Source organism: Rhinichthys klamathensis, unplaced genomic scaffold (genome assembly GCF_029890125.1).
Source record: "Rhinichthys klamathensis goyatoka isolate OS25496 unplaced genomic scaffold, OSU_Roscu_1.1 h1tg000133l_1, whole genome shotgun sequence".
In the NCBI taxonomy this organism is placed as follows: Eukaryota; Metazoa; Chordata; class Actinopteri; order Cypriniformes; family Leuciscidae; genus Rhinichthys; species Rhinichthys klamathensis.
Genome location: NW_026606668.1, coordinates 4056200 through 4073519, shown reverse-complemented (window position 1 = coordinate 4073519; position 17320 = coordinate 4056200). Strand labels below are relative to the sequence as shown.

General features: G+C 35.5%; 1 protein-coding gene across 1 annotated transcript in view; it reads left to right on the top strand.

The window, feature by feature from the left end:
• The first annotated feature begins 3723 nt into the window (after positions 1–3723).
• npy1r (neuropeptide Y receptor Y1) overlaps positions 3724–17320 on the top strand; it is a 30081-nt gene continuing 16484 nt past the window's right edge. Inside the window, exons 1-2 of the mRNA XM_056256910.1 lie at positions 3724–3802; positions 11700–12541. Coding sequence (XP_056112885.1) covers positions 11813–12541 — 729 coding nt within the window. The 5' untranslated portion in view covers positions 3724–3802; positions 11700–11812. The remainder of the gene's footprint in view (positions 3803–11699; positions 12542–17320) is intronic.

Below are 17320 nucleotides of genomic sequence, written 5' to 3'. Positions count from 1 at the left end.
TCATCATTTACTCCCTTATGTTGTTCCAAACAAACCTGTATGAATTTCTTTTTCTCTGCTGAACACAAAAGATGATATTTTGAAGAATGTCGGTAATAAAACAGTTAACAATAGCCATTGACGATCCATACATAGCCTATTTGTTGTTTTTTTTCTATGGAAGTCAATGGGTGTCGTCAATTGTCTGGTTACCAACATTTTTCAAAATATATATTTTTTTGTGTTCAGAAGAAGAAAGAAATTCATACAGGTTTGGAACAACTTGAGGGTTAGTAAATGATGACAGAATTTTTATTTTTGGGTGAACTATCCCTTTAACAAGACCATTTTATTAGAAAAAAAATTCATCACAATAATTTTTAGGCAATATTTATTTATTTTTTTAGGTTGAAGGGGTCAAACAATACAGAAAAATGATGCAAGACATGTAAAAAGTCAGATTTAATAACAACATAAATAAAGTTTTAATAAATTTGTTTCATCCCCAAAATCAATACCTGGGACATAAAGGAAGGCTACCCAAAGATTAATTTTGTTTATTATATTGTACCCATTGCATCCTGAAAACCGTACTTTGTAGATTTCAGCTTCATGCCATTGCACATTGTTCATTACACACACACGGATGAATAACAGCTCACAGTTCACCCATTTTGACCTTCCCACTGACTTGGGCCTTTTAAAGAAGTTTGAGAAAAAGAACCATGCAGATAAAAAGTGACAGCTCGCACAAACAGGTCAGAGAGAAAGTTCACTGACATTTAAAAGAGCTTGATCTCCAGAGCTACTGCTAATGTAATTGACAGAAAAATCTATAGAACTTCTGTCTAGTTGTCATTAAGTGCAAGAAGAGTGTTTCAAAACCTCTTCAGTGACCTGTGCGTTAATTTTTTGGACAACATATTTTTACCAACTTTTTATGTCTGTTTCATGTTTAATGAAAATAAATAATTAAATTAAATAAAATGACAGTAAACATTTTTTTTTAAGTTGACCCTGACATAGTAATAGTCGAGTAGTAGTTGGTTTAATATGCCTAAAGAAATTTATTTAGGAAGAAAATCGAACCTTTTAAAAGGAGTATTTATCTATTCTATATCTAATCTATTCAGTTATTTTGCTTACATTTGCTTATGTGGGGTTAAGTGGACTGTGATATTTTTGTTATAAGAGGACTGTGTTAAATATAAAACAGTTAAATTACTTGTATGAAAGTAAATAATGCTTCCAAACTGAATTGTATCCATTGACATGAACTCATTTTCTCGCTACTTTACTCCACCAGGTGGCGCTGCTCTATTCACGAGAGTATGAGAAATTTCACATCACGCATATACAGTGGAACGTTTCAAGGGTATTTCAACTGATTCCACAGCATTTGTCAGGGTAGGTTTATTTTTAAAAGACAATTTCTTGGAACTTAAAGTCTTGGCTACCAAAAGATATTGACCATTTCCACTGTTATCACCCAGGAAAAAAAGATACAGATCAATAAGCACAGTTGACATTGTGAAGACATGCCTCAATAGCCTGGCATGCCACTGTGAATAGTATTGACTTTTCAGCAATATGTTAAAAAGCAAATAAAAAAACACAAAACAATTTATGAGGCAGCAAAAATGTAGCCTAAAAGTTATATAAAGGTATATAAATTTACAATTAAAACTCATGTGACAAACTGAGGTTTATGGGGAAAAAAATATTTTTTCTGAGAGCACAATTCAACCTTTCGGTTAAAATCTATCATCATAATATAGTTGACTCTTGCCTGAGTATATGCCAGTATGATTTATTGTCTTCACTTGTTTAGCAGCTATCACAAAAATATGAAATGTTAGTGTGGAGGACAGAATTCACAATAATAATAATAATTTATCTGATATTTAAGAGGATTTTTAACTATTTTTTATAGACACATGTGTAATTGGACTTTTTCCTCTAAAAACTAGCCCTGGCTTCCCGTATACTTTTCCTATACAATAAAGGTTCCAAAAGGGGGTTTTCGCCATGATGCCAATTTTTTATTTTTATTTACCTTATTCAACTGTCAATCCTGTTTTTACTCTGTGTACCTTGTGGTACTATTGTCTGTGTTTATTTATTCTGTATTTGCTAGTCGTTGGGACTGTCTACTATACGTGTCCCTGTTTATCCTGAAGTAACTGTTTCTTTTTTATCCATTGCCATGCAATGTATACAAAAAATAGCATTGAGGTTGACTTGGACTTTTTACATTTTAATAATCTGAAGAACCTTTTTTCACCCCATCCTTCATATTAGATGTATTTACCTACATAATAACTGATAGGTAGAATAGCTACATATTATGTTAAGGCTGAATAGCAAAACACTTTTGCTGCAGGTATTTTTTAAGATATAATGTATGTACACAATAAGTGCATTGTATTAAATGATTCATTTAAAAGTTAGTATGTAGTAATTAAAGACACTTAATATGGTTGGGGACACAAATCGCATGACTTGGACTCGAGTCCCAAATGTGATGACTTGCGCACGCCTCGATTTGACATAATCAAAGAAGACTTGCGACTCGACTTAGACTCTGACAACAATGACTCGAGACTTGATTTGAACTTTAGCCCTGTGACTGGGAAATTCTTAATGGCCATACCTTCATGGACTGTCTTCAGGTTATTAAATACTGGATGCCAAATAATCTCGTCACTTTCCTTTCAAAAATTCTTCATGCATTTATCACATCATGTCTGGACTATTGTAATTCTTTGTATCTTGGTCTTCCCCAATCTTTATTGGCACCTTTGCAGATGGTTCAGAATGCAACGGCTAGACTCTTAACTATAGTGCAAAAAAAAAAAACGTGATCATATCACTCCATTTTTAGCTTCTCTTCACTGGCTTCCTGTCTTTTTTAGAATTCAATTCAAAATTTTGCTGATTGTTTTTAAGCTCTTAACGGACAAGCGCAATCTTACATTTCTCATATTTATTTGAATTCAGCTCCTAAGTCCAACAGGTCTGCCAATAAAGCTCTCCTACATGTCCCACGGTCATGTCTTAAATCGAAAGGTGACAGAGCCTTTGCAGTTGCTGCTCCACGGTTATGGAATCAGACACATCTTTACTCTAGCCTTTTCTGATTATTAACTTATAATGATCAACTTTTATTTAGATTTTCACTCTATTTTATTGTAGGCCTATTTTATAATTGTTTTTGTACAGCACTTTGGTCAGTGAAAGCTGTAACCAACCTAAATAAAATGTACTTACAAAAAAAAAAAAAAAACATCAGAATTTTGATCACTGTAGGCTGTTCTCTGTCACTTGGGAGTTGACTCGAGATTTGAATGCAAAGACTGGAGACTTACTTGTGACTTGCAAAACAATGACTTGGTCCCACTCCCACGTCTGCATAAAGTGTTGACCGACCCTTTTTGTGCAATGAAAGGTTCCATGGATATTAAATGTTCTTCTTCACCAATAATGCCAATCAAGAACCTTTATTTTAAGGAGTGCAAAGAGCCCCATCAATTGACAAAGCTTTAATAAAGTCCTGTGAATAGTTTCTCAGAATAAACGAACTGGAGGCATGTTTTCAACAGCTCGTGAATGCATCACTGTGGCATGCTGTGAATCGGTGGCGTTTGGTGCTTTTCGGACCCCCGCGTGAGTAACGCTTGTGCAGAGGCGCAGTTGAGCGCGCTGTCAGTTCAGTGTCAGCACACGCACACACGCACACACACACACACGCACACACGCGCGCGCGCGTTCACTCATTCAGACTGATGGAGACGCGCGCGTGCCTTTATGGATAGCGCTTCAGGTAAGACTCTCGAACGCGCTTAATTGGAGACACGCCGGATAGGCGATATCCACTTAATCGTGATCATCTCTGCTTTTTCCGTTTACGAAAATGGCATATTATTTAATAGCAGCCAGTCACGCAATGCGGTTCATTCTCACGTTATATTGTTTGATGTTATTCTGTCTGTTAAAATGCAATTCACTCTAACACGTGGGGGTGAGGGGATAGGCTAGCTGATTTTTATAATGTGTTATAAAATAAACTTTGAGCACCAAAATACTAAGCGCAGCTGGTGGTCAAAGAAAGGATCATTAGGCTATGAGGACAAAAGTACCTGCAGGACTTTGACCTGTTTACGATACACTCAATGAAAGCACTTAGCTCAGGAGTTTGAACCAAAAACGCGCAATAATTGATCTTAATGCCCTCATTGAAAGTGTGGGAACGAAAGGACAGCGAGGAGATGTCTCGCACACCTGTTTTCCTTGGATGGGTTTATCTTCCTCTTTAGCATTTAATGGCACATTTCAGATTGTTAAGAGGAGGCATTAAGGTAATGTGTTGGTGAGCTCAAGTCAAATCTCTTTGTGTCGTGTCAAGATTGTATTTCAACACGAGATATATATTATTGTAATTGCTTTCATAGCCTACTCTGTGAATTTGTCTTTTATGGTGCTCTATAAATTCCTGGTGCAGGCTGAAAATATCAAAGTTCATTTTGTGTCATCATTCAAGCCGAAGGATATCTGGTGCTGTGTGTTATGAAAGACAGATATGTTTTTGTCAGATTTTAAAACGGATTGGTAACTTTAAAACTATATTTTCGGGAATTGATTGTTGTGCTTCTGAGACATTTTTTATTTTTTTTTAATCTCCTGATAAATTTGGATGGTTGGAGGTAGGCTATTTAGTTGCAACTGGATCATACCTTATACTTACATGATGTGGGATCCAGTTTTGCTACTAAAACACTGGCATCAGATATCATTTAAAACAGTTGTTTTTCCACCCTCTCTATCTCTCCTTCCCAATCTTATTGCTCACATCTTCTGTCAGTTGATATGTCACTGTGTTCTTCCACCCTTCTCCTTCTTCACCTGCTTGTCTTTTTGTACTGTCTCTCTCCCTCACTTGGTTCCCATGGCTCCCAATGGCTCTATTATATTTGGAGAAAATGATATGTCATTTTTTTGTCATAAAATCATATTAGGCCTCAAATCGTGATGGGAGTAGTCCTGGATAGTAACTGTTTACATGCAATCTGGATTTCGGTATCTTAAAAATTATATATTTTTAAATTCTCACAATCCCATTATACCTTTTTATTGATTACATGATGTTATTCTCACAATGGCCGTGAATTATTAATAATTCATTGATTATCCATACTACTATCTTTTAAATTTTCCTTTATAAAAAAGCCTACTTCTTATAATATGTTCAGAAGGTCTTCAGGTTTGTGGAATTACACTCACAGACCAGGCAGTCATGTGCCTGTCACTGAAAACTGAGACCCACACAGCATTTCATCACTGGACTTAAACAAGTGTTTTCTCAACATTGAAACATTGCACTAATCAACTCCTGACGAACATTAATTATTATTTAAATGATTACTCAGTGAGTCATTTAACCATTATTGCTGTCTTTGGAAGGCTTTTGTCTTTCAAACACATTAAAATGCACAAATTCATATTTCATATTTGCTGGGATTCCCCAACTTTTTTGTCAGCTGAGCCTCTTTGACCTAATATATTTACTTGAAGTACCCCCTGAGATTGAGTTAATTGGTCAATAATAAAGTCAGTATTAATAATAACAAATAATAAAATTAAGTTCACGGTTCTCTGTCCGTTATTGGTAATATGACACAAACAGTTAAAATATATATTAATCCTTTTTAGTAGGTGTTTTATTTTTATTGTTTTTTTAATAATTTATTTTAATTATTTAATCACTTAATACTGCCCTACAAAGCAAAAAGGCAGTAACTACGCAGAGTGCAGAACTGAGAAAAATGACTTTAAAGTTATCCTGTCATAGATTTTTGGACATGTGGCTGTTTTGTTACTTTATATTAGCTTATTCTTTGTACATATCAATCAGTAACAACAGGATAACAGGATGACAGGATAACTTTAAAGTCATTTTTCTCAGTTCTGCACTCTGCGTAGTTACTGCCTTTTTGCTTTGTAGGGCAGAATAGCTTTCCATTAAACTCACAAACCACCTGCAGTTCCATCATGAATCCCAGTCTTGGAAACCCTGATGTAATGTAATATTTAACTCACTTGTTGTGGATAACAAAGTATATTTTTGTTCTTTGTATTGTATATCATTACAAGATTATCCTATTCAAATCAATGTAATAAATGAGTAAGGTCAAAACTAATCAAAAAGTAGTTAGATTAATTTACTTTATATGTGAAGTGTAATGGAATACGTTTTTAACCGCAATTTGTAAGTAATTTACCCAGCACAGAATGGGAGCATTTCATGTTTAGGCTGTTGTTTAGGCTCCTCAAAGTCTCGATTTGAATGCCGTTTATATCAGCTTCTTTATGCGCACATTCTCAGTTTCTTCAATGAGTTTCTTCAATGGGCTCTAGAAAGACCACAGTCGGTGACCTAATTACATTGTCATGGCAATGGCATTAAAAGCCTCTGCTGATGAATTAATTTCATAGTTTATCGACTCATTAAAAAAAAAAACTGGTCAGTACTGACAACAGTGCCATAATTTATCTTATAAAGTCCCCTGCAGTCAATAATTCTATCCCTAAAACTCACCTTTGATCACCAAAATGACATATTTAAAGATTTTTCCTTGAAAAAAAAACTTCATGCCTTAAAATAGCTTGAATGTAACTCTTCATTTAGTATGCGGTTCTATGAAAATGCAAATTAGCCCCGCCTCCACTCACTCACACCAGCTCAGAGATCCACTCATTGATGATCACACGTTGAAGTGATTGGTAACAAGGTAGTTTGGGACGTCAGAAACACCAGCGATTTCAAACCGCGTTTTTTAGACTGTTTAGACATGGTTTGTCTTAAAGCATATTAAAAACACCTCATAGATGTATAAAAAACATTTAAAAGGTTGATTTTCAACACAGGGGGACTTTAAAGGAATAGATAACAATGACAGTTCTGTCTCACTCTCCTGGTCTTACAAAGCCTGTATGACTTTCTTTGTCTGAGGAACACAAAATAAGATATTTTGAAGAATCTTCACACAAATTTTTTTATATTCATCCGCAGTTCATAGTGTCAATGACTGTAAAAATGTATTTTATTGCTATGGCCAATGAACATATGACCAAGGCAGTGGCAAATATTACACACTACTGTGTAATTTTCCCATAAAACCTCAGTAAAAAATTTGTATTTTATGGACAACATATAGAAAATGCTGTGAATATTGAGTGTATAGTGAAGCCTCGTGAATAACAGAATAACAGTCTCATATCTCATTCAAATTTAACTTTAATAATTGAACAGACTGTTTTATTCCAAGTGACTCACAAAAGAAAAAAAGAGCTCTAAAAAGTACAAGCTGTTTGAAGCCATATGCTATTTTTGCATGAGGAACAGATCAAAATGGAAGTAATTATTCAGTGATTTTCACTTTTGGTGGGCTTCTCCATAACTTGAGCTCCAAGTGTGTGTTGAGACAGTGATCTCGGTGAACTTGATCTCGAACCAGATCAGTCTGATTTGTGAACAGATTGTTCAGTTTGATTTTGAAACTGGATCAACTGAGTGAAATGGCCCAACTCATAGAATGATTATCAGAAAATTCTGAATATATCTAAAGTCCCTTTTAGGCAAGTAATTTTACTTGGCGGCCATCTTTGAAACGCCTCTCGGGCAGCTGTTTCAGTCATGCAATTACAGCTCCTATCTTTTTGAATGGGGAAATAGCAAATTCTCCAAAGCTGTTCACTAAGCTTACGATTCAATTACATATTTGAAATCGCCAATGAAATCTGACAACAACTGTCTCATAGATTTTGTTTCTAAACTCTCAAATCATGACAAAAAAAGATGACGCGATGACTTTATCAATTGGCGATTGGCTCTTATTTAGAAATATATATGAATTGAATACTTATGGTGCATCAAGAATCTTTAGCATTTTTATTTTTTGTGTCTCACAGAAAAAATAGCAGCATGCAGGTTTGGAACAACTTTAGGGTGAGTAAATCCGCGTTATTATTTTTGGATGACCATATGTTTTTACATTACTTTAACTCATCAAAATAAGTTAAAGAATCCATGTGGTAAAAATTCATCAGCCAACACAATTGCTGAGTATTTTCTAATTAAAACTATAGTTTAAAACCACCCCTGATTCCTACTGTCACAAACGTGTTACCAATCCCATCAACGCGTGGGATGGGGCTTTTCCACAATGAGCACAAGATCACCTGTAAGAAGGGACAATAAAAATCGGGTACATATAGCAATATAATGGCTGAATTATGTATATGATGTATATAACGATGTTATGAAGAACTATGCCTTTCTCCACTGACGTTCTAAGTTGTTCAAAGCGTTTGTAAGGTCGCTGATTTTTAGAAGGAATGTCTGACTCATTAGGCAGGGTAACATTAGCAACACATTATTAGCTGTTTGATAACATAGTCAAGCCAAAGATAATCATATCAATTATCGTTATGTGTCCGACGTTATAGAAAGCGATACATAAAATGCATTACCATTCTGTCGGCCTTAGATTCCTGTATAATTCGCTCTTCCTCTTCTTCTGCTGAATCAATTTATAATTTAAACATATGGCTAAATTAAACCAATATTTCTACTTGCCATTGCGTAGTGTTTACTGCAGTTGACCAATCACGTAGTCTGAGCTGGTGTGATTAATAGGAGGCAGGGACATTTTCATATTCATGGATCCGCGTATACTAAATGAAGCAAGGGTGAAGAGTTACATTCTTTAAACAATTTTCATCTTTTTTTAAGTTATAGAACTTTCCACTTTTAATTAAAGTCAATTTAATGCAACTAAAGGTATTACGACTTATACAGCAAATTGATTGTACTTAAAAATTAAAGCAGCAGTTTTTTACAGTGTATTTGAATTGAAAATGTTCCAGTTTTAATATAAATAATCCAATAAACTTAATGTGATGCATGTCACCGAAACAGGTAAGATTTCAACACTCAAAGAAATCATGGTATAGTTTATTATTAACTATATGCATCCGTTTGGTTTTGCAATAATAATAATAATATATTCATCAAATAATAATATTTTCAGAAGGCATTTATTTAAATTGTTTAGAATCAGCATAAATCTGTCAATTGTGAAAACAATGAATTTTATTGAGTCGAAAAGTATGAACGGTTTAAGTATGGCTGGCTGTGGAACAAACAATATTCAATTAGTTAAAATGTATGGGATTTAAACAAATTGGTTAATTTATGATACATATATAAAACTGGTTATTGTAAAAAAAAGAATGATGCATTTCTAATACATAAATTGAAATTTTAGGCTGAAATATTTATCGAAAGAAAGATGTAAAAGAGAATTGAGACAAATCTTAAACCTGGGCACTGGACCATGTTACATCAAGTCACAATGTAATGGAAGTAGCAACAGATCTTTTCTGGGAAAAGAAATGAAACAAATTATTTTTGTGGATGCAGATCTGAATGCAAGCAGTAGATAGTATGAAAGAACAGAGTTTATGAGAAAGTAATGATTGGAGAAGTCTAGCATCATCTGAGAGAAGTTTGTCATTTCTCCGTATAATATCGACATTTTGATTAAAAATTACAAGGATATATACAGTAAATAAATGAAACGTATGCATGGATGAATCGTTCACAAGAGGATAGATAACTCACATTTAGAAAGCAGATGGGATGAATTTCCATGTCGATTTAGTGCAACTTGTCTGGTAGGTTTTATGGTTTTTAACAGATTATTTCAAAAGATAAACAGACCTGTCACATTGTCATTCAGTGAATTCTCTATTCTATTGAAGCAAACATAACCCAGATATGCTTTATGCATGCATCAAATATCTGAGATACCCGAACAGCCAAGTGTCTTTCAACTTTCACAAAACATCTAAAGACATCTCTTCCGTGAGCACTCGACTCAAACCTGCAAATGCAGAAGTAGTTTCACCACTTCTCGCTTTTATCTCTGTTCTAGTGTCTAGTTCTCAGAACAATCTTGAAACGGATTGCAGCACTTTTGATGTTACCACGTCCTTAGGATGAATCGCTCCTCATTTGTAAGTTGCATTGAATAAAAGAGTCTGTTAAATGATTAAAGATAAATGTCAGTGCGATAAGAGGCTATTATTCACACAGTTTATGTATTAATGAGGCTCCGCTGGAACATTAAACAATAAGGTGTAATATTTGTCATAGCATTTGCCATATGTTGTCCATGACAGTAAAATATTCTTATGATAACTGTTAACTACCTTTGCAAATTTCTTGGGTGCTAAGTGACATTGTGATTTTGAACAATTTCTCAGTAGCTGAGTATCTAATTTAACGTCACTGGAATACATTTTTAATACTCTGCACACCTAATTAGTTTTTCCCTTCACAGGCATGCAAAGACAAATGAATGACTCTTTCTCCATCTTGACATTTAAGTGGCTGTTTCAAATGCTTGCATAATCCCTTTGTAACCCACTCTACTCTTAAGGTCACTTTGTAGAACAGTACTGTCAAGGGAATACTCTGCACAGAGCATGTGAATGGCCTGCCATTTAGCTTCAGTCTATTGGGATTATTCTCCGTCTACACATCCCATTGCAGTTCATGTGCAGGAGACTATTGTACTGTAAGCGAATTGGCCTGCTATGAATAAGAAAGGTTAGTCAGAGATTCACGGCTGGGCTTCCTGTAGTGTTTCTGTTGTTCAAATACATATTCAATTTATTAACAATAACTGAACATGCTGAAATGAGAGCGTTGAAATTGGCTGCCGAAAGAGACAGAAGAAGAGGGAGCTAAAGATGAAAGAACTAGAGACCTAAAAACAGGAGGCTTTGTCACCTCTGTTACCTTGACAACCTGCTTCAGACTCTGATATATAGACCAGTGAAAGTCATTCATAGAGTTTATGTCTGGACTTTGTCTGTGCTTATGTCTGGAAGTAAAATTAATAATAATTATGACATTTTTATGATGTCTATGCGTTCATGTTGTATATTAAAGAAGAAAATAGAAATATGTGGGTCAGATTGCAGATGGCTTAATCAACACACTAAATAATGTCTTAACGAATATGTAAACATGTAGAAAGGATTTAGGGGATAGAATATATCATTATCTTACTATGAAAACAATGCCTAGACTGTGTGTGTGTGTGTGTGTGTGTGTGTGTGTGTGTGTGTGTGTGTGTGTGTGTGTGTGTGTGTGTGCGCGCGCACTTGTCTTTAGGCAATGCGCCAAAATTAAATTGCTTTATTCACATTATTACCAGTAGCTCAGCCAGGAGTATTTGATGGCTTAATTTTAAATATACAAATAAAATGAATCAAATGCCAAAATCTTAATTAACTTTTCAATTCCATGCACACCAACGCAGGCTTAATTATAGCTTTTTAGAAATGGGAAGCATTATTATTATATTTTAATATTAATACATCGCCTGAGAAATGCTTTTTGATGATTCATAATTATTGCCCAATTTAATGTGCATTAGAGGGACTTGCCCTTTAAAAGTGTAACATCATTCTTAGAAATGAGGTCAATAACAAAGGTGATGCAAGAAGATTAAAATAACTCTTTATTAAATAAAACTGAAGAGAAAATGTATTGATTTTTATAACCGGATCGGTCTGTAATCAAACATGACAGTAGAGACATCTTGTCTTTTGTAAGTATTGATTTAGATGTTTTTTTTATGTCCCCACAGTATGTTGTCAGAATTACGAAAACATGGTCCTGGAAAGGTTGTTACCTGGAGGAAACGAGTCTAAAATCACCTGATTTAAACCAACACCAAATAACTGCTGAGGAGGCGGAACAATGCCAGACTCCGCCCTGTCTCCACCAATTCCACCAGTCACTGCTCTGAACTGTTCCTTTGGCCTATCCAATTGCTCTTTCGCTAACCTCTCCGCAATTTCATATGGCGATGATGAGTGCTATGGCAGCCACTCTTTGTTTGTTATCATGGCTATTGCCTACAGTGCTGTGGTACTGTTGGGTGTTGTGGGCAACCTGGCTCTCATCCTCGTCATTGCAAGGCAACGGGAACTTCACAACGTCACAAACGTCTTAATCGCAAACCTCTCCGTTTCGGACCTGCTGATGTCCCTAGTGTGTCTGCCGTTTACCTTCATCTACACCTTCATGGACCACTGGGTGTTTGGAGCGGTCATGTGTAAACTCAACAGCCTGGTCCAGTGCTGCTCCGTCTCGGTGTCCATCTTCTCCTTGGTTCTGATTGCCATTGAGAGGCACCAACTCATCCTGCACCCTCGGGGATGGAGGCCCAGCTTGAACCATGCCTGTCTGGGCATCAGCCTCACCTGGGCCCTGGCCGTCCTCACTGCCACACCATTTCTGTTGTTTTCCAGGGTGACAGACGCCCCGCTGAAGCAGCTGCCCTCAGTGTTTCAGGAGCAGTACAGGGGAAAGGTGGTGTGTGTGGAAGAGTGGCCCTCCAGAGAAATCAAGCTCACCTACACCACTGGCATGCTGGTGCTGCAGTACATCACTCCTCTCACCTTCATCTTCATCTGTTACCTGAAGGTAAGAACAGAATGACGAGTAAGAAGGTTTTCAACTGGTTTGGCCATGGGGTTGCAATGGTCATTATCTAGCTGCGAACCATTTTATTTTTTTTAGGAATTTGACCCAATTCCAAAAAAAAAAAAAAAAAATACATATGTATAAATACTGCTCCTGATGAATAAAATGAACATCATACCTGCATGCAAATCCTTCCCAGCTAACACACAAAGTACATTTCATGACTTACTAATTGACAACATAAATAATTGACGTTGCATGCTCATAATTTCTTTTGCACTTTATTTATAATGTACTGATATACAGCGCGCCGTGTGCACGCTTCGTGCACAGTATAATGGCTGACAGGACAGGAAAGTTTGGGTTTTTTTTTTTAGGTGAGAGACTTTTTATTTCGTATTTAAGTTACGAAAATAACGTTAGAATAATGACACTGACATCTGACCGCAGATACTGAATCAGGACTACACGTTTTTCTCAGGCACTCTTTACTTAAACTGCATCTGACCAACCTGATCTCACGGCAATTTGTACGTATTTTACGAGGTGGCTAATTCGTACAAATTCGCATGAGTGAATTCGTACGATTTTTGCTAAATCGTACATATTTTACAAGTTGCCCAATTTGTATGATCGTACGAATGACCTACCCCTGAACCCACTCCTAAACCTTCCCGTCACTGGGGTTTAGACAAATCGTACGAATTCGTACGAGTGAGGACGAATTAGCCACCTCGTAAAATACGTACAAATTGGTCGTCACATAAAAGTCTTGCATCAGAAACACATAGAATCGGCGTTTCTTTGACTGCACACTTTGACGCGACCCACTTTTGAGAAACAGTGGTCTAGATATTATAGACTTATATATATAATGAATTTACAAGGATGCATTCAATTGATCAAAAGTGACAATAAAGACTTTTACATTGTTATAAAAAATAAAAGCTGTTTTTTGAACTTTCTATTACCTTTTTTCCCCGTCACATATTTACCATGGAAATGGTACTTTAAAACCTTTTAGCAGGCTCAAATTTTGTAATATCAATTTAAAATTTGGAACACAACTTGGTTATGTTAGATATGTGGATTTGATTTTCTAGCAATTTTTAGAGTCCAAATCATTTTGTAAATGATACAGTGACAAGACGGAGGTAATGCTCATTGGTTCACCACACCAGCTAGGTGTGTAGATGGTTCTACACTTCAATTTCAAACAAAATAAAAAAAATTTGGGGGTGATATTTGATACTAATTTAACATTTGTTCCTCATGTTCAGAGCACTGTCAAGACATCATTTTTTCATCTAAAAAATATAGCCAGATTGCGTCCCATGTCGTCACTCCCTGTGGCTGAAAAGTTACATCTTTGTATTTTCCCGCATTGATTACTGCAATGCTTTGCTGGCCGGCGTTTCAAAAGCGTTTGCACGATCCACACACAGCTGTCTGAGAAAAGCTGCTACCACTAGATGGCAGTATTCTGCTAAAACAGACAACGGCAGCATAATCAAGCGTTCTTCCGCATTTAAGACGCTTAATGAGAGTGATATTGAAGCACCAAATTTAGTACACAATAATATAGGCCTACCCTATTAATAAAGCATACTTTATAGAGGCAAACATTACGTCAGATTATGAACAACACCCATAGAAAACCATTATAAAACGCTTAACGTGCAATCGCGCGTTGCATGTTCAGTATAAGGTGTATTGGCTACTGAGTTTAAATATCACCGTCTTACTGCATTGACGTTAAGCTTTTTCTTTATAATATGCTCTATGGGAGGAAAACTATATAGCCTACAGACAAGAGACTACATGAACGCAACGCACGGCGTTTCAAGTTAATACAATTTTCCTTCCTGTTAAAAAAAGGTGAAATTTCGCAGTTGCGTTCATATTATATGCTTATTTTTATCTGACTACACATTGTGTACATAGTATACAAGCAGGAATTTGAAAATGTCTGTTTTTAAATATTAAAGACGATTTTCGCAGTAGGCTACATTTGTTTTCCCTTGACCCTTAAGCCATAGGCTATAGTCTTACTATAGCACGATGAGTTTTAACAATATGCAACCATTGTATATCGACATGAAATATTAATTGAAAATCAACTGGCGTAGCGGGCCTGTAGCTGCATATTTCTACACGAGAATGCTTTGACGCGCTAACCACAGCTCATGATGCACAAGGGAACGTCTGCCAATTCCACTAACTGCGTTAAAACCACTGATCTATAATGTCATTCTATATAGATCAGTGGTTAAAACGTATAATTTGTTTTAATTCAAATTACTTTTTAAATTTAATAACAGACATTTTCAAATTCCAAAGCTCGTAGAAGGTTTCTGTAAGACTGACTTACAAGTAAAATTTGGACAATACTTCCCTTCATGTAGCCTGTATTCTGCAGAAAAATACTGTAATTCACCAAAAGGGTTTTTTCATGTTCAAAATGGTTGTAGTATGTTCAGTGACTAGACTGGCTTACTACAGGTGAAATTGCCCCAATAACTCCCTTCATGTAGCCTATTTAGTAAACAATTATTATTTTATAAAAAAAATGACTGTAATTAACCAAACGGGTTTTTGGTGACTTACTACAAGTGAATAATGTAAAATTTCACCTGACTTGTCACTAGGAACGTACTACAACCTTTGGAACATGAATAGAAAAACAATTTACAGTAAATTAAAAAATTGTAGGCTACTGTTCAATCGAGATATTGGCTGGACATAGTACAGTAACAGTAGGCTAAGTCAGTCTGCCCACTAGACTTCCAAGGTTATAATATAACCTTGGAAATATGTTCATTTGAATGAATGACTGGACGTTTATATTTTTTTGACTGTGAGTGGAGTTTGCAGATGGTCCCTTTATAAAATGAGGCGAATATCAAACTTCACTGCACTCTCGGACCGGTTGCTCTCCCATTCACATGCAAAGTTAAACGCAACTGCAGAATTTTTATTTCATGTTAAGCTTTTTCTTTTTAACAGGCTCGGGAAGGAAAATGTTATTAACTTGAAACGCCGTACATTGCGTTCATGTAGTCTCTTGTCTGTAGGCTATATAGTTTTCCTCCCAAAGAGCATATTATAAAGAAAAAGCTTAACGTCAATGCAGTAAGACGGTGATATTTAAACTCAGTAGCCAATACACCTTATACTGAACATGCAACGCGCGATTGCACGTTAAGCGTTTTATAATGGTTTTCTATGGGTGTTGTTCATAATCTGACGTAATGTTTGCCTCTATAAAGTATGCTTTATTAATAGGGTAGGCCTATATTATTGTGTACTAAATTTGGTGCTTCAATATCACTCTCATTAAGCGTCTTAAATGCGGAAGAACGCTTGATTATGCTGCCGTTGTCTGTTTTAGCAGAATACTGCCATCTAGTGGTAGCAGCTTTTCTCAGACAGCTGTGTGTGGATCGTGCAAGGCGAAACCCGCGAAATGAAAGTCTCAAAATCCAAATGAATCAAATAGGATCGACTCAGAAACGAGTCAATGAATGCACGCGCGTCACCTGATCCACACATGCACGTCTTCTGTGTTGCATGTGCAAATTATGATACACTAATACAAAGGAAAACATTTGTATTCACAAAAATGTCTCTATTTGTACAAATTGCTTCACATTCATTCAATTTTGAATTTTGCACACGCAAGTTGAAAGGCATGGATAAAACATTTCTGCAACATGTACCAAGTTCATTGATAAGTGTGCTTGCACGTGTTAATCATTTTGATACTATAATCATCCCATATCTTTACACTGGCTCCCTGTCAGATTCAGTGTTGATTTTGAAATCATTATGCTTACCTATAAGTCTTTGCATGGACTGGCACCTCATTATCTCTCTGACCTTTTAACCCCTTACACTCCAGCACGTGATCTCCGCTCCTCGGAAGCTGGCCTTTTAATTGTTCCTCTTACTCGTTTAAAATCCATGGGAGATAGGGCTTTTTCTTCGAATGCTCCGAAACTTTGGAATTCCCTGCCTGCTGAGATTAGGCAAGCTGAATCCCTTAGTGTTTTTAAATAATCGCTTAAAACGTATTTGTTTAGGGTAGCTTTTACATAATTGTTCGTAATTGCCATATTATTATTATTATTATTATTAATCGAACATTTCATAATATATGCTTTTATTTGGTATTTTCTTTTTTTCTGTCATTAATGCATTTTTTGTATAATTGTATGTTTTATCATGTTTCTATTCTTGTGAAGCGCTTTGAGATGCTACTTTTAAAGGCGCTATAGAAAATAAAGTGTATTATTATTATTATTATATATTTTGTATAAAATCAAAAAAGTTTAGTTGTTTTTACTTTACGTTAAATGTAATCCTCTATAACTTTTTACACTTAAATTTTTTGAAGTGTTTCACTTCTGCAATAGTCTGCTGACTGTCTTTTTTAAAAAGAGACCAACCTTATGTCTGCATTCCTAATTAAGTTGAACTATTAATTTAAGTTCACATCTAATACTTAGCAGGTTAAATGGATATTCCTCTGATGTTGTTGCAAACCTGTATGCATTTCTTTCTTCTACGGAACACAAAAGAAAATATTTTGAAGAATGTTGGTAACCAAAAGTTTTTTTTTAAATATTTGAGTACAATACAAGAAATATTTGAGTTAAACAGAGAATATTTCAGATGTAATGAAATTTTAGAAACATTGTCACTATCAGGTTGTTACAAACTCATTTGCTATTTTTGTACAGAACATAATAGTATCTTTTCCATACAGTGATTTTAATA